The 16434-nt window shown below is 35.9% G+C and overlaps 1 protein-coding gene across 2 annotated transcripts in view; it reads left to right on the top strand.

Moving 5' to 3' along the window:
* Positions 1-1189: 1189 nt before the first annotated feature.
* The window catches only part of PYROXD1 (pyridine nucleotide-disulphide oxidoreductase domain 1), a 39486-nt gene continuing 24241 nt past the window's right edge, over positions 1190-16434 (top strand). Inside the window, exons 1-4 of one of the 2 annotated variants that reach the window (XM_074194312.1) lie at positions 1190-1374; positions 4366-4446; positions 5572-5691; positions 12658-12786. In XM_074194312.1, coding sequence (XP_074050413.1) covers positions 1285-1374; positions 4366-4446; positions 5572-5691; positions 12658-12786 — 420 coding nt within the window. In that variant the 5' untranslated portion in view covers positions 1190-1284. Of the gene's footprint in view, positions 1375-4365; positions 4447-5571; positions 5692-12657; positions 12787-16434 lie in introns of those variants that run through there. The other variant, XM_074194313.1, reaches the window with a different exon arrangement.

Genomic DNA, 16434 nt, shown 5'->3' with positions numbered 1-16434 from the left:
TACTTTTTCTAGTCAAAGCAATATGAAAGTCATAAGAATCTCTAAGAGGGTTTGGTAACAGGTCACCCTACCATGTGTTGAGACATATTTTGAAAATATTACATTCCTTTCTTTGCTTCTGTTGCTAGGATAGACTTCTGTGAATAACTTGTACCCCACAAAACCCAGCTAATGGGCTGAAGGGGAAGGGGCTTAGGGAGAAGGGGCGGGGGGAAACTTCAGTTAGAAATTATATAAATCAAATTTGGTCTGCTTTCAATGCGACTCTCTGATTTGAGTGTGCCCTCTTGCTCTCTCTCTCTCTCTTGAATAAAAACTTTCTTTTAAGAACCTGTCTCTGAAAATTTTCTAATTATTTTTATCACGCACACTGAGAAGCATGAATACAAGTGAAGTGAGCAAATAGAGAACATTTATAAGAGAACATCATTAAGGCTTCAGAGTGCTGACCAAAGCAATGGCCAACCATGTCTCTAGAGAATCTACAATGAAGCATGGCCACTGTGTGGTTTTGTTTTCCTTGTTTACACTAAGGACAGACCTCTCCTTTTTTTTCATTTAATTAGAGGTGGGGAGGGAGTGGCAATATTGATGCTGTCTTTCCTCCTTGCCCATCATAGGCCATTTAAACATTTTTTTTTAAATTCACTTTAGGGAATTGAGGAAACAATGATAAGAATGAGAATTGCTTTATATATACTTTAAAAAAAGCAGGTGTGAGATATGGAGATTTATTAATTTATATATAATTTCCTTAATGTTCTATTGTGAGTATAGAAATGTTCTTGTTTTGGTGTTTAACTTCATAAAGACATTACAAAAAAATAATTCATCATCATATCTTACTGAGGTAGGAAAATAGACTTTCAATAGAATAAGTATCAAAAATTCCTGAGGAAAATACCAGAGTTTAGTAGAAACTCTAAAATGCAAACATAGGAATCAAAAAACAAAAATAAAAAAGCCTCGAAAAGTATATATCTAAAGTAAAATATACAATTTATATATATAAAGTCAATATATAATTTATATAAATATATATGAAGTATGTACATAAAATAAATGACCAAACCTGCCACCTCAGCAGGGTCAAAGGTCCATACAACTACTTCCGCCCCCGATTCCCTTAGGAAAAAAAACCAAACAAACGGAAGTGAGTAAGTTTGAGCCCTCTTGCGCTCCGTAGCCTTTCTTCCGCCTCAGTTCCGGAAATGCTTCGGACGACCGAAACTGCGCTTCACCTGGAAAGGCAACCGGTTTGGAGCTGGGCTGGGAAGGGCGGAGATGGCGGCCTCGTGGCCGTCTCTGGCGGCGCCGGGGGCGAGATTCGTGGTGGTTGGCGGGGGCATCGCGGGCGTCAGCTGTGCGGAGCAGGTGAGAGAGCGCAGAGCGGACCTGCCCGCGGCGCCGAGCGTCCCCCCGGCCCCGCCCCCTCCCGGGCGGCGCCGCCCCCCCCCCCCCCCGCCGCCGCCGCCCTTGGTTCGCTCCAGAACGCGACCCTATCGGAGCGCGGGTCGGCCTTGCTTCTTCCGCGCGCTGGCCCGGAAGCCTTATACCCATCCTGCCTCCGCCTCGGGCCTTCCCACACCTCCGAGCCGTCCTTGGTGCCTCCCCAGCTCGCGGCCGGTAATTTGCTGCTGCAGAGATGGTGGAGAGGGCAGGCCCGGCTCTTCCCGCCGCTTCGGTGCTGGGTTCGGCCCGCTCCCTGGGAGAGGAGCCTGACGTCCTTGGGGAAAGGAAGATTCTGCTCGTCCCTTGCAGTTAGTTTTAACTTCACTGAATTATGGGTGTGGACAAATGCTTCATCTTTTGGAGCTTATGTTCATCCTGTAATATGAAGTCAAAAATAGATGAAAATCGCTTCGGCGCTTCCCCATCCGTAAAATGAAGTTATTCGGCTTTCCTGTACTTTCTTTGGTGTAAGAACTCAAATATTGAAGTTAACAAGACTGTTTGTGTGTTTGTGTGTGTGTGTGTGTGTGTGTGTGTGTGTGTGTGTGATTTGATCCTTAGATCTACACTATGAGATTAAAAATTACAGGTCCTATTTACTCTTATTTTACAGAGGTATAAGTAATGTGACCATTGTCACTCAGCTAGTAAGCATTAAAAGTGGATTTTAAACCCAAATCTTCCCTGATTCCAAGCCCAATACGTCCCACTAAACCACATGCTTCTTTGTGTGGTTGTATGTTACGCAGTTTATTAAGAGTAAGATTTGGGGGGCGCAGTGGATAGAGCACAGCCCTGGAGTCAGGAGTACCTGAGTTCAAAACAGCCCTCAGACACTTAAGAATTAAGTGTGGCCTTGGGCTAGCCACTTAACCCCATTGTTTGGAGTGGTGGTTTGCCATTTCCTTCTCTGGTGGATTAAGGCAAACACTAAGAGCCACACACCTAATAAGCATCTTGGGATCAGTTTTGAACAAGGCATAAGGTTTCATGGAGTTAAGTTGTATATGTACTCTCCTTTTCCTTCCAGGGATGGAAGAAAGAAAGAAAAGATCTCTGGTCAGAGATGAGCTTTCCAAACATGGGAAAATATAGGAGGAGATTAGGGAACAAGAAATAATTGAGTTTAATTAGGTAGGTTGGAACCAAATTATGAAGAATCTTAAATGCTAGCTTGAAAAGTTTTTTTCTATTTCTATTTCTTGAATAGTTTTTTCTGTTTTTATGATAGGTGTTTTGAATAAGGGAATAGCTTCATCCCTTTACCTTAACAGTTTATTTTACTAGATAGGAGGATTGGAGAGGGACAAGACTAGAGGTGGTAGGTTCTTCTGGAAAGTGGCTAAGATCTGGACTAGGGGCTGGGCACAGTGTAATGTAGAAGAAGGAATATAATTGCCCAAGATAATAGTGATTTATATACAAATCACTTAAGAGCCCTCCTGTCTCTGTTACATATTGACTGTGTGATTATTTTACCCTATTTTTTATTTTTTTGAAGCAATGGGCTTACTTAAGTGACTTGTCTTTGATCACTGTTACTTACTAAGTATCAAGTTCTGTGAACTCAGACTGACTCCAAGACTAGTACTGTATCCACTGAGCCACCTAGTCACCCCATTGTTTTATCATTATTCATTAAATACTTAAGTGTGGAGCACTGAACTAAGATCAGGGGATATACAGAAAAGCAAAAGACAATCCAGTCTCTGGGAGATCACAGTGTAATGGAAGAGTCATTTAGCTTTTTGGTGCTCTGGGCAGATCTCCCAAAATCATAAATTGTAGGAATAAGTATTAACTAGCTTTGGTAGAGGGAAATTTCCTCATTTGAGCATTCCCTCTCTCAATGAAATTGCAGTTGTACACTCCCTACGCCACTCTGGCCGTGTTAGTTGAAAACTATCATGTGATTGAAATTACCAAGAAGGTATACAGTATATAGAGAAAAGAGGGCCAAAGACATTGGGACAGACCTACATTAAGTGATTGCAAGAGGGATTAAATACCAGTGAAGAGACAAAAGAAAAAACTAGGAGAGTGTTTTTGTGTCAGAAGGCAGAAGATGGTTATCAGTGTTAGATGATGCTGAGGGATACAAGGTCTTAAAAAAAGAACTTTTGATAGGCAGGTTTTGACTATTAAATTGAGTTGGCAACTGTCTCTCCCTCCCCCAAACTACATTCCTTCCCCAAATTTGCCTTTGCAAGAATGGTTCCCAGGTCCTGGAATACACTTCACCTCCACCACATAGAATCCCTAGCTACCTTCAAAACTCAGCTCAGGTGCCACTATCTATGTAGTGGTGCTTTTTGTCCTCCCCCAATGCCACCAAATTATTAGTTCTTTCTCTCCTGAAATTACTTCTCTTTTGCTCTTCTTTTTTTCCCTTCTTCAGTAGAATTTAAGTTCCTTGAGGTCAGGGACTCTTTCATTTTGTCTTTGATTGTCCAGTACCTATATAGCAGAGTGACTTAAATAGTAGTGTTGAGTTAAATTGAATTTTTCCTTCCTTTCATGTCATTTATGTTTAGAAAGTATTATGTGGAGAGGAGTACATTTTTAGTTTGCTAAGTAAAAGATATCTACTCATATATTTGAGGTAGCTGATGACCAAGTGCATGGAGCACCGGGCCTGGAGTCTGGAAGTCCTGAGTTCAAATGTAACCTCAAACACTGACTAGTTGTGTGACCCTGACAAGTCACTTAACCTTGATTTCAGAAAATCTGTAAAATGGGAATAATGACAGTCCCTACCTCACAGAGTTGTCGTGTGGAACAAATGAGATAAAATTTGTAAAAGGTGCTGAGCATAGTGCCTAGCATATAGTAGATATTTAATAAATGCTTATTTTTTTCTTACCTAATATCCGTACTAATTGTGATTTTTATTTTCCTTTTTTTCATTACTAGTTGGCTACTCATTTTCCATCAGAAGAAATTTTCTTGATAACATCTTCTCCTATTATTAAAGCAGTTACAAATTTTAAGCAAGTAAGTACCTGTGATGACTTTCTTATTGTATTACTCAAAAGAAAATGCTAGGACTTAACACTTAAGACAATTTTAATGGTACTAAATTTTACAAATTTTATTTTCATGTTTACTTCATCTTCTGAATTTTCTACTTAGAATTTAAACTATTTGAATACAACCAAAAAATTACTCTTTTTTTAACTTTTTTTCCCCCTACTTACACTCATTAATGTATTAAGTTATATACATTAATGCTTTTTTTTTTCCAGGAAGATTCTTTAGATCATTTGAATGAAGGGTATATAATTACAAATAAGCATATATTATCAAACCAACTGTGTATTCTTTCACTCATTGTTTTAGCACTGTAAGAAGTATCTAAGACCATTTTTAGTGAAACAATGAAGATAGATTATAAATCTAGTCATTGTATTATAGATTGTGATCTATGTCTAGCTTTATAAGACATAGATAATCAGTTCACAGTATCCAGTGATCACTTAGAATGGTAAACTGTATTGCTTTTATATAATTGCATAAGAGCTACATATGAAGGTCTGGTACCTAGAAATTTCCAAAAGAATGCTATAACAGATTCTTTGTATATACTTTGTGGTTACTTCTGTGTGTGTGTGTATTGTCTTATTCTTTATATCTCCTTTAGTAAAATGACAGTTGTTAGAGGGAAGAAATAATTTCATATAGTTTTTATATCCTCAACTTCTTACTATCTACCTTTCCTCTTCCTATTGAGGAAGGTCACAGGCCACTGTGTCAGATTTAATTAGCTAAATAATAGGAGTAATCTATAACAAAATAATTTAGTAGCTAAGGCAACTACTAAAATCCTCATACATTATGTTATGGAAGCAACTTTAAGATGAAATACCATTTTTCTCCTCAGATCTTTCTAGAGTAATTTTTTTTTCCTATTTCTCTTCTTTGCCCCCATCACTTTACTTTTCATTCAATTGCATGTTGTTTCCTCAGGAACTTAGTTTTTTGTATGAGAGACACTGTGTCAGTTTTCATCTTTTGTATCATGCCTTATAGTCACTGTCTTGTACAAGAGTAGTTACTTAATAAATGCTTGAATTGAAAATCATTTGTCAAACATTTCATTTAATAATTATTATTATGCAGGTTTCCAAGACATTGGAAGAATTTGATGTTGAAGAACATCCAGGTATTTTTTTAGAAAAACGGTTCCCCAACATTAAGGTTTTAGAATCTGGAGTAAAGCAGCTCAGGACAACAGAGCATGTAAGATAATTTTTCCTAAGTTTTTAATATAGACAATTTTCATGTCATTCTACCTATTACATTTATACTGTTGAACCTTATATTTTTCCTCAGTGGGGAAAATACCCTATGTATATGAATATAATGAAGTAAGTAATTGTGTAGTAAGAAATGACAAATAAGAATTCAGAGAAAAATGGGGAGATTTTTGTGAACTGATGCTAAATGAAGAAGGCAGAACCAAGAGAAAAATATATACAGTCACTACAATCAGGTATTTGAAATATTACAACTCTAAGTAATTAAAAAATGAAAGTCTTGGAGAACAGATCTTAAAAATGTATCTCTTTCTTATGACTTAGAACTAGGGGCCTAATAGGAAATAATATTTTACAGTAGTAATTGTCATAATTGAATTGAGTCCTTGCTTAATTACTTTTCTTTGAGAAAAGGAAAGGATGGTTTGTTCTGGAGGTATAGTAAAAAATGCTGTAAAGAAAAAAACTAAAAATAATATAGACTTTTTTCAAAAATTCCTTGACTTTTACTCTAACTTGAGACATAAAACAAGGAAACCTATGCTTTCCAAAGCTGTTTGCCACCATCAGGAGGGATATTCATTAGAAATACCATAGGGATTGTCTATGAAGGACTTTACATATTCCTTCTTGAATATGCCATTGTTCAGATTTAAGCCTTAGCACACTGCAGTCTCCTAAATGAGATCTGAATTTTTTCAAGAGTTCAGTCTAGGAACCAAGATAGTGACTTGAAGGTGGGAATTTCTGGAAAGTCGTCCCTGAAAAACTCCAAAAGCTATCACGTTATGATTAGTCAAAATTCAAAGGGGCAAAACCCACAGAAAGACTGAATGATACAATTTTCCAGTCCAAGACAATTTAGAAGATCTACAGGAAAAGTCTGTTTCACCAAGACTAGGGATTGGAAAGAGCCACAGTGCAGCCAGGCCACAGTGCAGCCAGGGCAGAGCAAACCAGTCCCACTATTCCAGGAACAACCCACAGGGTGCCTGAATCTGTAGCAGAGGGGGAGGTTTCCAGAACTCTTGGCCCAGGGATCAGCAGGGATTGCTTGAAGGGGTGGTGAGAGAACTCTGTAGCGCCAGAGTGAGCATGGAGCCCTGCCAGCCTCAAAGTAGCCCTGTGGTGGGAACCTATGGAGCCACCCAGTACTTCCAGAGCACTCAGCCCACAGATGATAAGGAGGAGGGAGGTCTCTCTGCTATCGCTGGGGCAGGATTCTGCTGTTTGCCCACATTCAGATCCAGGTCTCAGTCTGGGGCCCCCTACTACCATAGAGGAGCAGGGACCCTCCTCACAGCTTCAGGGCACAGGGAAGCACTTGAGGTCATCCACAGACCAGAGCCTCTCATAAGATTTTGGAGGAATTAAGGTCCCTATGGGTTGTCCCCAACTCCCGCCCCCCCCAAAAAAAAAAGCCTTGGAAGTATGGTAAATTAGTCATGGGCTGAGGGAATGAACAAACAACAAAAAAAGAAGGACCTGACCATAGAAAATTACTTTGGTCCCATGGAGGATCAAAATACACACTCAACAGAACACAAACTCAAAGCGTCTCTATCCAAATCCTCCAAGAACAATAGGGAATGGGTTCAGGCTATGGACAAGCTCAGAAAAGACTTTGAAAAACAAGTAAGGGAGGTAGTGTAAAAAAATGGGAACGGAAATGAGTGATGCAGATAAATCATGAAAACAAAGCAGTTTAGTGAAAGAAATACACAAATATTGAAGAAAATAACATGTTAAAAACCAGTTTAGACCAAGTGGAAAAAGCAACCCAAAAGACATGAGAAGAATGCCTTAAAAAGCAGAATTGGCCAACTGGAAAAGGAGATAAAAAAGCTCTCTGAAGAAAATAACTCCTTCAAATGTAGAATGGAGCTAAGGGCAGCTGATGACTTCGAGAGAACTTCAGGAAGAAATAAAACTATACCAAAAAAAACCCCCAGAAATTAGAAGAAAATGTGAAATATCTCCTTGGAAAAACAACTGACCTTGAAAACAGATCCAAGAGAGATAATTTAAAAATTATTGGGCTGGGGGCGGCTTGGAGGCACAGTGGATAGAACACCGGCCTTGGAGTCAGGAGTACCTGAGTTCAAATCTGACCTCAGATACTTAATAATTACCTAGCGTGTGGCCTTGGGCAAGCCACTTAACCCCATTGCCTTGAAAAATATAAAAATTTAAAAAAAAATTATTGGGCTACCTGAAAGTCATGACCAGGAAAAGAGCCTAGACTTCATTTTTCAAGAAATATATCAGCAAAATTTCCCTGAGATCTAGAAGCAGAGGGTAAAATAGGAATTGAGGGAATTCACCAATCACCTTCTGAAAGAGATCCCAAAAGAAAAACTCCCAGGAATATTATGGCTAAATTCCAAAACTCCCAAGACAAAGAGAAAAATACTACAAGTAGCTAGAAACAAACAATTCAACTACCATGGCTCTGTGGTCAGGATTACAAAGGATTTATCAATATCTACATCAAGGGCTTGGAATAAAATATTCTGAAAGGCAAAAGAGCTTGGCTTACAACTGAAAATCAACTACCCAGCAAAACTAAACATCCTCTTTCGAGGAAAAGATGAACTTTCAATGAAACAGGGGACTTTCAAACTTTCCTATTGAAACAACCAGAGGTGAAGAGAAAGTTTGATCTCCAAGTATAGGACTCAAGTGAAGCATAGAGGGAGTGAACAAGAAGAACTAATTAAGAGGAACTTAATGATGCTGAACTGCATGTATTCCTGCATGGGATTAAGATACTGATAACTCATATGAACCTTCTCATCTATAAGAGCAATTAGAAGGAGCATGTATAAGGCACAGGAGGGAATTGAATATAATGGTATGATATAGTACAAAGATGAAGTCAATGGATGATAAAGAAAAGTATTGGTAGCAAGGGAAAGGAGAGGTAGAATGGACTAAGATATTTCACATGAGAGTCAAGAAAAAGCTTTTGCAATGGAGTGGTGGGGGGGGGGGAAGGTGAGGGAATGAGTGAGCCTTTACTCTCATCAGAAGTGGTTCCCTGAAGGGATAATATACACACTTAATAGAGTATAGAAATCTATCTTACCCTAGAGAAAAATGAGGAAAGAGAATAGGATAAGGAAGACAGGGGAGGGGAGAGGGGGAGTAGGTGAAAGAAGAGAGAGTAATCAAATACAACACACTTCTTAGCAGGGATAGGGTGAAAAGAGAGAGGGAATAGAATAAATGGGAGTGGGGAGGAATAGAATGGAGGGAAATGCAGCTAGTAAAAGTGACTGTGGGAAAAAGATACTGAAGCAACTTCTCTGGTTATGATAAAGAAGGCAACTCATTCCAGAGACAGAGCTGGTGGAATCTGAACACAGACTGAAGTACACTTTTTTTTCCACTCATTTAATTTCTCTTAAGGTTTCTGTTTTTTTGGGGGGGGATTTATGTTTTACTTTCACAACAAGATTATTGTAATAATATTAAATAAATAAACCATAAAAAAGTTGTCTAAATATCCATAGAAGAAAAATTAAGACCAAGAAGATTGCCATTGTCTAGACTATAATGTCCAATTGAAAGGACAACATGTGGACATGCATATCTCTTGATCAGACACTGCGAGGTCTGAGCTGGAGCAGTCTGAATTGCTTTGGGAAATTGCACAGTGCTTCTAGTGACCCATAATTCTAAGTCAAGGCCAGGCTTTTTAGGATCAGCATTTTTCTCATGATATTGTATAGGTGCAAATCACAGAATACCACAGTCTCCAAAGAATTAAAGTTGAGTTACTGAAAAGGTGATAGAAAAGTAGACATGAGCTGATTCTAATATATTATTAACAAAGAATTATGCTAGAGAAGTGGCATAAAGATTGTCAAAAGGACCAGAAAGGAAAACAACTTTGTCAAAGAAAATCCCTAACACATAACAGAAGACTTTTTTCAAAATTTCTGTGACTTCATCTAACAGACATAAAACAGCGAAACCTGTGCTTTCTAAAACAGTTTGCCACCATCAGAAAGGAAAGTCATGGAATTTTTGAAAAGAAGTTTTCCTGGGGCAGCTAGGTGGCACAGTGGATAGAGCACTGGCCCTGGAGTCAGGAGTACCTGAGTTCAAATCTGACCTCAGACTCTTAATAATTACCTAGCCGTGTGGCCTTGGGCAAGCTACTTAACCCCATTGCCTTGCAAAAACTAAAAAAAAAGTTTTCCATTATGTATTTTATTGTGCTCCTACATCTTACCCCCTCCCCTTCTCTTCTTATTTCTCCAAGCATATTTGGACCCCTGTTGTGCCTTAGTTTTGTCTCATATAACAGATCTTTTAATCTTATCACCTTTCATCTAGACTATTACAGTATAGTCCTCATTGGGCTCCCTGTATTATCATTTTTTTTGGTTGGTTTTTTGGGGTTTTTTTTGCAAGGCAATGGGGTTAAGTGGCTTGCCCAAGGCTACACAGCTAAGTGTCTGAGGTCAGATTTGAACTCAGGTATTCATGACTCCAGGGCCAGTGCTCTATCCACTGTGCCATCTAGCAGCCCCATTCCCTTTGTTATCTTTATTCTTTTTAATTCATCTTCCACCCAGTTACCAAAATAGATAATCCTAAAGTTCAGGTTTTACTGTGTCATCTTTCTGCTCAATAAGGATCAGTAGCTCCCCATTGCCTTTAGCTTAAAATATAGACCCTCCCAATTGACTTCTAAAGTCTTTCACTATCTGATGTTAGCTTGTCTTCCTACTCTGCACATTACTTTTAACTCACTGTTGATAACCTCCTTGCTGTCCACCATTCATCACAGTTAATCTCCCACTTCCATGTCTACATAATCTGTCCCCTCCATGCTGGAGTGCTCCTCATCTTCTATTTTTTGAAACCCCTAGCTCCCTCTAAACTTAGATCAAGTGCTTCCTCCTTCAATAGGTCGTTCCTGGTTCAAGTACTTGCTAATTGCTAAACTTCCCTAATAATTTTTTGTAGCTGTACTGTATTCATTTCTTTGTGAATATGTTGTAGTCACATAATAGGCTAGAAACTTCTTTATAGCAGGAAATGTCTCACTTTTGTAATTGTAGCCCTGGATTCTAGCACATAATAGTTGTATCTTAAATGCTTATTGATTAATAGTTGGGTTGCAGATTCATATGGGAGTCAATAATCATGATGAAATGTCAGTTCCTTTAAGACTTTCAGTCTTATACAGTTGGTGTGACTTCATCCTTTAGGTATGATATCTTTTAACACCAGTTAATGAGGTCTTTTGGAAGAGTAAAGAATAGAGAGGAGGCAAACGTTCTTTTGAGCTAACATAATTAGATTAAAAATATAGGATAATATTCTCTTAGCTTAAAAATTGAACTTGATGATTGGGGAGGGTCGCTACTAATAAAAGTAATAGCATTAAAATTGTTACTGGCTTTCTAGTGGTGACTGATTTCAATACTCAAGTGCTATGCAAGTCAATGATGTTTATATTTAGGGATGACTTCCTAAATAACAATATCAGGACCAGTATCTATTATAATCTTTTTTTTTGAAATTGGAATTATAAATAAAACCTTTTTTTAATTGTGGGGATTAATATGTACTGGAGCTTTTAAATGACTCAGAATTCATTATCATTTGAAAATATCAGATTCGTGTATACATGTTCTTATCCTTTCTTAACATTTTTTAATGAGTTAGAAAATGTCTTTTACTTTTGTGGGCATTCATATTCTAATACTGATAGCTTAATACTAGCTAATGAAAAGGTTTTCCAGCACTTGAATGTGAATTATCATTTTGTAAACTCTTGTGGTTTCAAACTTTTATTTTTCACCATATGAAATATGGTGAAATTATCTGATCTTTGTAATTTGTAAAAAAAAAAAACCTAACAAAACTTTACACTTATGTTGTGCTATGTTGAGATTGTTGGTTTCATGGCATTATTAAAAAAAAATCTGTTGTCATTTTTATTCAAGAAGAAAATTTGAGGAAGTTCTGAATATGGGTTATAAATACCATTATTTTATTAGAAATAATGTTATAAATTGAGTGTTACATTTGTCTATTATTATTTGAGTCCCACTTCTGACACATACTGTCTTTGTGAGCTTGATCAATTCATGTAACCTCTCAGTGCTCTAGACTTCTTTCTGTAACTATTTGGGTATAGAATTAGTGCTGACCTGAATTACTGAAAGGAACTTCCTTATCCAGGAGTTTCCTATACCAGTAAAATAAGAGGACTAGTCTTGACTTTAGATTTAAAAAATATTTAGTTATTCTTTCTTGGGCTTATCTGGTAACATATAAATTATTCTAACTGTTCCTTGGGTCTCCAAAGGCAGTGTATTCTTCTATTTATCCATTTCATTTCTCCCATTAATTTTATTTTGATAACTTATACCAATGACATAAAGTAGAATATTCTCTGATTCATTTTGGGGAATCTCAGTCTATATTTCTGAAAATAACATATTAAAATTACATCTTTAAGGTACTAATGTTGGTACTGTAGCAAAAACATGAATGAATTAGAGGTTTCTTTTGTTTTTGTAAGTATGTCATTATGGTATGCTAGCTTGTAAATATGTTAGTTTTTTAGTTTGTTCATTTAATATTATAGTATGAATTTAACAATGTTATTCCCAAATCTTATGGGTTTTATAAAATATTTTTAATCTCAACTTATTTACCAATTAATAAAAGATATGAAAAGCTAAAGAAAGAAATTCCAAGTAATGCTGCCAAAACATTACTATAAACTGTCTATACTGTTGAAAAGCATCGAGTTCCAGGTAGAAGGAAAATTTATATTTTTTGGCTACTTCAAAATTGAATTTCTGGTGTAAGCTTCTACTTTTTTGGTGTCATGTAAATCAAAATCTCCTTCCTGTCTCCCCCCACCAAATTCTTTTATCTCAAAGTAATCTTTTTTCTTTATTAATTTATAACTTCACAGTGCATTTTAACAGAAGATGGAAATCAATATAAATATGAGAAACTATGTCTATGTGCTGGAGCTAAACCAAAGTTAATAGCTGAAGGAAATCCATATGTATTAGGAATTCGTGATACAGACAGCGCTCAGGTAATGTTTTAAGACTGTAGTATGTCACCGAACAATTCAAATGAACATCAGAGAAAGAAGTAGGAAACAGAAGTCATTTTCAAAATAGTTCTTAGAATATTTCACTCATTTTTAATAAAATTCATGTAAACTTTCCCATAAAATATTTTAGATTCAATTAAATTAGGTACATTTTTCTTAAAGCATCAAACTATATATTTTCATGTATATATATATATATATGTATATATATATATATAAAATAGTTCAAGTATATATTTGAAAAAGTTCAAATACTTACTAAATAATTTATTGCAAAAGAAAGAAAAGAGACCAATAATAGACAACAGATGAACTTCACTAATATATCAACACTTTCTTCAAGAAGAAAATTTGGGGGCAGCTAGGTGGCCCAGTGGATAGAGCACTGGCCCTGGAGTCAGGAGTACCTGAGTTCAAATCCAACCTCAGATACTTAATAATTGCCTAGCTGTGTGGCCTTAGGTAGGCCACTTAACCCCATTTGCCTTGCAAAAAAAAAAACCTTAAAAAAAGGGAAGAAGAAAATTTGAGGAAGTTGTGAACATAGGGAATAAAAAAAGAACATCATAAAAAATGAAGTTCATTGGAGAGGAAATGATTTGTTTTTAAGTGGAAATCATATCTAAATAAATTATTCGTGTACATACAAAACCATCAGTTTGCTAAAGGAAAGATCAAAATCAAAACTGAATTAGAAAAAATTGTAGAAATAAAAAAATCATGACATGCTTTTCAGACAACCTCACCCTGACCTATTAAAACAAGCTATCCTGCCCTCTAGGAAAGGACCAAATGACAACATAAACTATCCTCAATTTGTATAAAAGCTTAAACAATGAAAAGCAGTTGCCATAATAAGAAAGCCAAGAATAGTTTGTCACTTTAAATCAGCAAATATTTATCTCTTTGTCAAGTGCGAGAACCTGGCACAAAAAGGCAACACTGGTTTAGAATATAAAGTCATTTGCAAAAGCTTTTGGAAATAGATGGTAAAAGATTATGAGTAGAATTATACCATGAAACAGAAGGAGTGGAAGGTAAAATGACTGAAAAAGAAAATCTGTCCTAAATATCAATTAAGCATTTCAAAAGCATTTCAGTATGAAGCTAGAAGGATAATAAAACATGACAATTAGAAGAGATTTGTATATTTAATATGCTTGTACATGTACAATTTATATCAGGGAGGGAGGGAGAAAAGGGAGAAAATTTTCAGAGGGAGAACAATTTGCAATTCAAAATTTTCCAAAAATTAATATTGTAGACTGTCTTTACATGTAATTGGGGCAAAAATAAGATACTTTTAAGGGAAAAAAAAGAGAAAAGATCAGAAGTATTTATACCACAAACTCTTTTCTATTGGCATAGAGATACCACATCTTAACTCTTAATATGGTGTTTGTGACAGTGGAGATAACATGTTTGAAATCTTAACTCTTGGGGTGGTAGCTTGTTGTGTTGAAAAATACATGTTTTCTTCAAGTTTATCATTTATAGGGTAATTAGAAACTAACATAAACTGCAACCATAATTGATCCCTTGTTAAATTCATATTTTGACCCAAATTTGGCACAAGATATTCAGCACTGGTACAAAAGGAAAAAAGTTTTTTCATTACTGAAAGAGTTTTGCTGAATATGAGCAATTAGAAATGGTACTAAAGAAAACAGACAAAAGAAACAGTTAAACCACATTAAATATTCACAGAGATTGTATTGGAGGGAATACAATTTTTTCAGATTGTTGAGATGAAAACGGGTAGATATTGAGCAGCTGGACAAAACAAATATTATTGCATCTGGAAAAAAAATTAGTTGAGAAAATATCAGTAACACTTGCCCATAAACTATAAAATCTTTAGTTTTTAAGGTATAAGAAAGGAACAGTATTTGTAAAACACACAGTATTAAATTGGCCACATCTTTAGTTAAATAGTTGACTGAAAGATCAAACCATAAGATACAAGAGCCTTGCATATCATTTGATGACTGTAAAAAAAGTTACTTGATACATGGAAAAAATACTACTGTTAATTTGTATTTCCAGTACAGTGTATCTTATGCATTTGCCAGGATTATAAAAGATTCTATGATGTGCGGCAGTGTAATTTTTCAATCTTCTACAGAGTCAGACTATGATAAGGTAGAAAAAGCACTGAGCTTGAGGTAACAGGACCATTATAGTCCTATACCTCTACTACCTGTTACCTGTATGACTTTGGGCTATTTGGTTAATGTCTCAGGAACCCATTTACTTTATCTGTAATATGAAGCAGTTTGACTAAATGATCTTTAATTTCCATTCCAATTCCAACTCTGATTCTGTGATGTAATTGCAGCAAAGATGTTTATTATTGTCAAGGAAAACATCTGTCACCAATAAAGATAGGATTCCCAAGGGATAGAGAAATCTTTTTGGTGTACCTGTTGGCAAATGGTATTGTCTTGAGTGTCTCAAGTCATGACACATTTATCGTTGCAAAACTAAAATCCTGTGGAAATAAATAGGCAGCAGCATAAGAGATATTTGAATATTTCCTTTAGATTGCAGATCCCATTTTATTGATGCCTGCGCATCCTATGTCTTGTCTTGTCTTGGTCTTTTCATAAATTTGGTATAGAGTATGCATTTGCTAAAGGCTGTCTTCAATTTCCCCTGACTTTATGAAGATACCCAATAGGTCTCTGTTTTTATGTAAATATGTTTAATATTTAATACACTTGATTGTTATTTTCCATGAGACTTCTTTCAAAATTTTTGACTTTTCCTCTGAAATACATTTTTTTAATGTTTTATGCTTTAACTTTGTAATTATTCTTTCATCAGGGTTTCAGACATGAAGCAAATATCTTTAAAAGATTTTTGAAGTCATTATTTTAGGGGAAAAATACAGAAATTCAGTTCTCTGAGACTGTTCATTTCAGTATGGATAAGAACTGTCTTTCATCAAATTTGCTCCTCTGAAAATAAATCCCAAAATATGATCATTTCCTAACATCAGCGATTCATACCTAAATCTTGATTCATTTAATATGTTTCTATTGACCTTTCAAAATTCTTAAAATATCTAAGGAGTCATCCCATTTCTTTAGACAGAGTTGAAATGACAGAGCTAAAATGGTCTGAAGCTAGCCTAAATGAGACATCATTTTGAGCCCTGTAATCATCTATCAGACTAACTCTGAATTGCCCAAAGTACTAAATGAAACACAAACTAAATTCAGCTTCAGTTTTGCAGCCTTAGTGTCATAGATTGTTAACAATTTTACAGTAGTATAATAGATAACAATTTTAATGAGTTGTTACAGCCATTTTTTATATTTTATATTTTTTATTTTTTAGGTCACTCAGACAATAATGTTAATTTTTTTTCACTTCTTTTAGAAGAGACATTTTGAAGCAAGGGAGATGTCCTATTCTGTCAGGATCACAAAAGGTCTAAAAAAATTAGTTGGAACCATAATGATACTTCCCATTAGGATAGTATGTGTCAATTCCATCATTCCTATTAAATGACTGACTAGCCATAAGAAAGATGGTATGGGTCAGTGTCATATTAGTGAACTAAATCCAGCACTAATGTAATGATCCCCCTGCCTTTGTTGAGAAAATTGAACAGATTAAAGT

Source organism: Macrotis lagotis, chromosome 7 (genome assembly GCF_037893015.1).
Source record: "Macrotis lagotis isolate mMagLag1 chromosome 7, bilby.v1.9.chrom.fasta, whole genome shotgun sequence".
Lineage (NCBI taxonomy): Eukaryota > Metazoa > Chordata > Mammalia > Peramelemorphia > Peramelidae > Macrotis > Macrotis lagotis.
The sequence above is the reverse complement of the archived record's forward strand: the minus strand, read 5'-3'. Positions and strand labels throughout refer to the sequence as shown.